This window comes from Galeopterus variegatus, unplaced genomic scaffold (assembly GCF_000696425.1).
Source record: "Galeopterus variegatus unplaced genomic scaffold, G_variegatus-3.0.2 Scaffold6782, whole genome shotgun sequence".
NCBI lineage: Eukaryota > Metazoa > Chordata > Mammalia > Dermoptera > Cynocephalidae > Galeopterus > Galeopterus variegatus.
In genome coordinates, this window is record NW_007732893.1 from 109,385 (window position 1) to 110,642 (window position 1,258).

The 1,258-nt window shown below is 47.3% G+C and overlaps 1 protein-coding gene across 1 annotated transcript in view; it reads right to left on the bottom strand.

Annotated features, from left to right (window-relative positions):
- ST8SIA2 (ST8 alpha-N-acetyl-neuraminide alpha-2,8-sialyltransferase 2) overlaps nt 1–1,258 on the bottom strand; it is a 41,025-nt gene that overhangs the window by 26,645 nt on the left and 13,122 nt on the right. The window contains exon 3 of the mRNA XM_008591244.1: nt 546–674. Coding sequence (XP_008589466.1) covers nt 546–674 — 129 coding nt within the window. The remainder of the gene's footprint in view (nt 1–545; nt 675–1,258) is intronic.

Sequence of the window (1,258 nt, forward strand, 5' to 3'; positions counted from 1 at the left end):
GCGTGCTCTGAAAACATCACTTGGCAAAGGTCAGGACAAGAACGGCTCTCTGGCTAAACAAGAGACACGTGTCATGTCAGTACCTGGGTCTTCCAAAGCCTAGTTACAGTTTTTCATTTTCATGATGTGGGAGAGGGGCAGCCTACTCAAGCCACTGTGGGAAGGGGCAGCTCTCAAGGACAAACTGGAGGACTGTCACAGAAAGGGGACACGGATGCCAGGAAGGCCCAAACAAGAAATGACACCTTTTGCCACCACCCAGTTTCTCTCTGCTGCTGTCCTGAACCTCACTCGTCTGAGCCCAGGACTTCAGCCCAGTGTTGCTGCCACCTCCCCGGCCTGAGTTGCTGCAACCACATGCTGGGATCTTGGGCTTGCCTGGGGGTTTTATTTCCAATTGATCGCTTACAGATGAAACCTGCCTCAGCGGGAGGTAAACATTTTATTTCTATCCTGACTTCTTTAGATGATAGAGAGTGGCAATTTGTAGGCTTGTGCTGAAGAAGGCTAGGTCTGCCTCGTGTCCTAAAGGTAATTACCAGTACCTGATCCTCAGAGACAGCGTCTGGTTGTGTCTCCACCTGGACACGGCTGGCCGGATGTTGTGCTTAATGCTTTCATGACTCCTGTCAACAAGAGCTGGCGATGAGGAGCCATTTATTACAACTTCAGCTCTGGAAGGAGGAAAAAAAAAAAAGGAAGAGGGTAGACATGATCCGTTAGCATGCGGATGACAAGTTCAATAGTTTTGTTTTTGCACAGGCTTGAATGTAAACTTCTTCAGGAGAGCAAAATTGCAGTTATTACCTGAGAAGGGAAGGAGGTCTATTTATCGTCTAGAACGCACAAACTCTCTCCTCAGGTATAACCTATATACATTCTTGGAGACAGGAAGAGGAGTGATAAAACTACGTTTCTCCCCTCTCCCCGTCAATGATTCCTCCCAGTGAAGCCAGGCAGTCACTGTCACAACAGTAATATTGCTTGTTCAAGCTTTGGATAAGAAGTTCCACAAGGAGCAGTTCTATTAGGAGCAAAGTATCATATGATGGCTTACAGACTTAATAAAGAGAAAACAAAAACTCTTCCCAGGACAATGTAATTGTAGCCTGTGGCTGGTCCCTCCTGCCCCATATCCCCATCACTCTCTTGTTGGTGACTCCAAGATGCCACTTGAAACATCAGCCTTGTTACAGAATTATCCACGCAGTGTCTCCCCCCTACTAGGCTGTAAGCAAGGGAACTCCCTCACTAATTT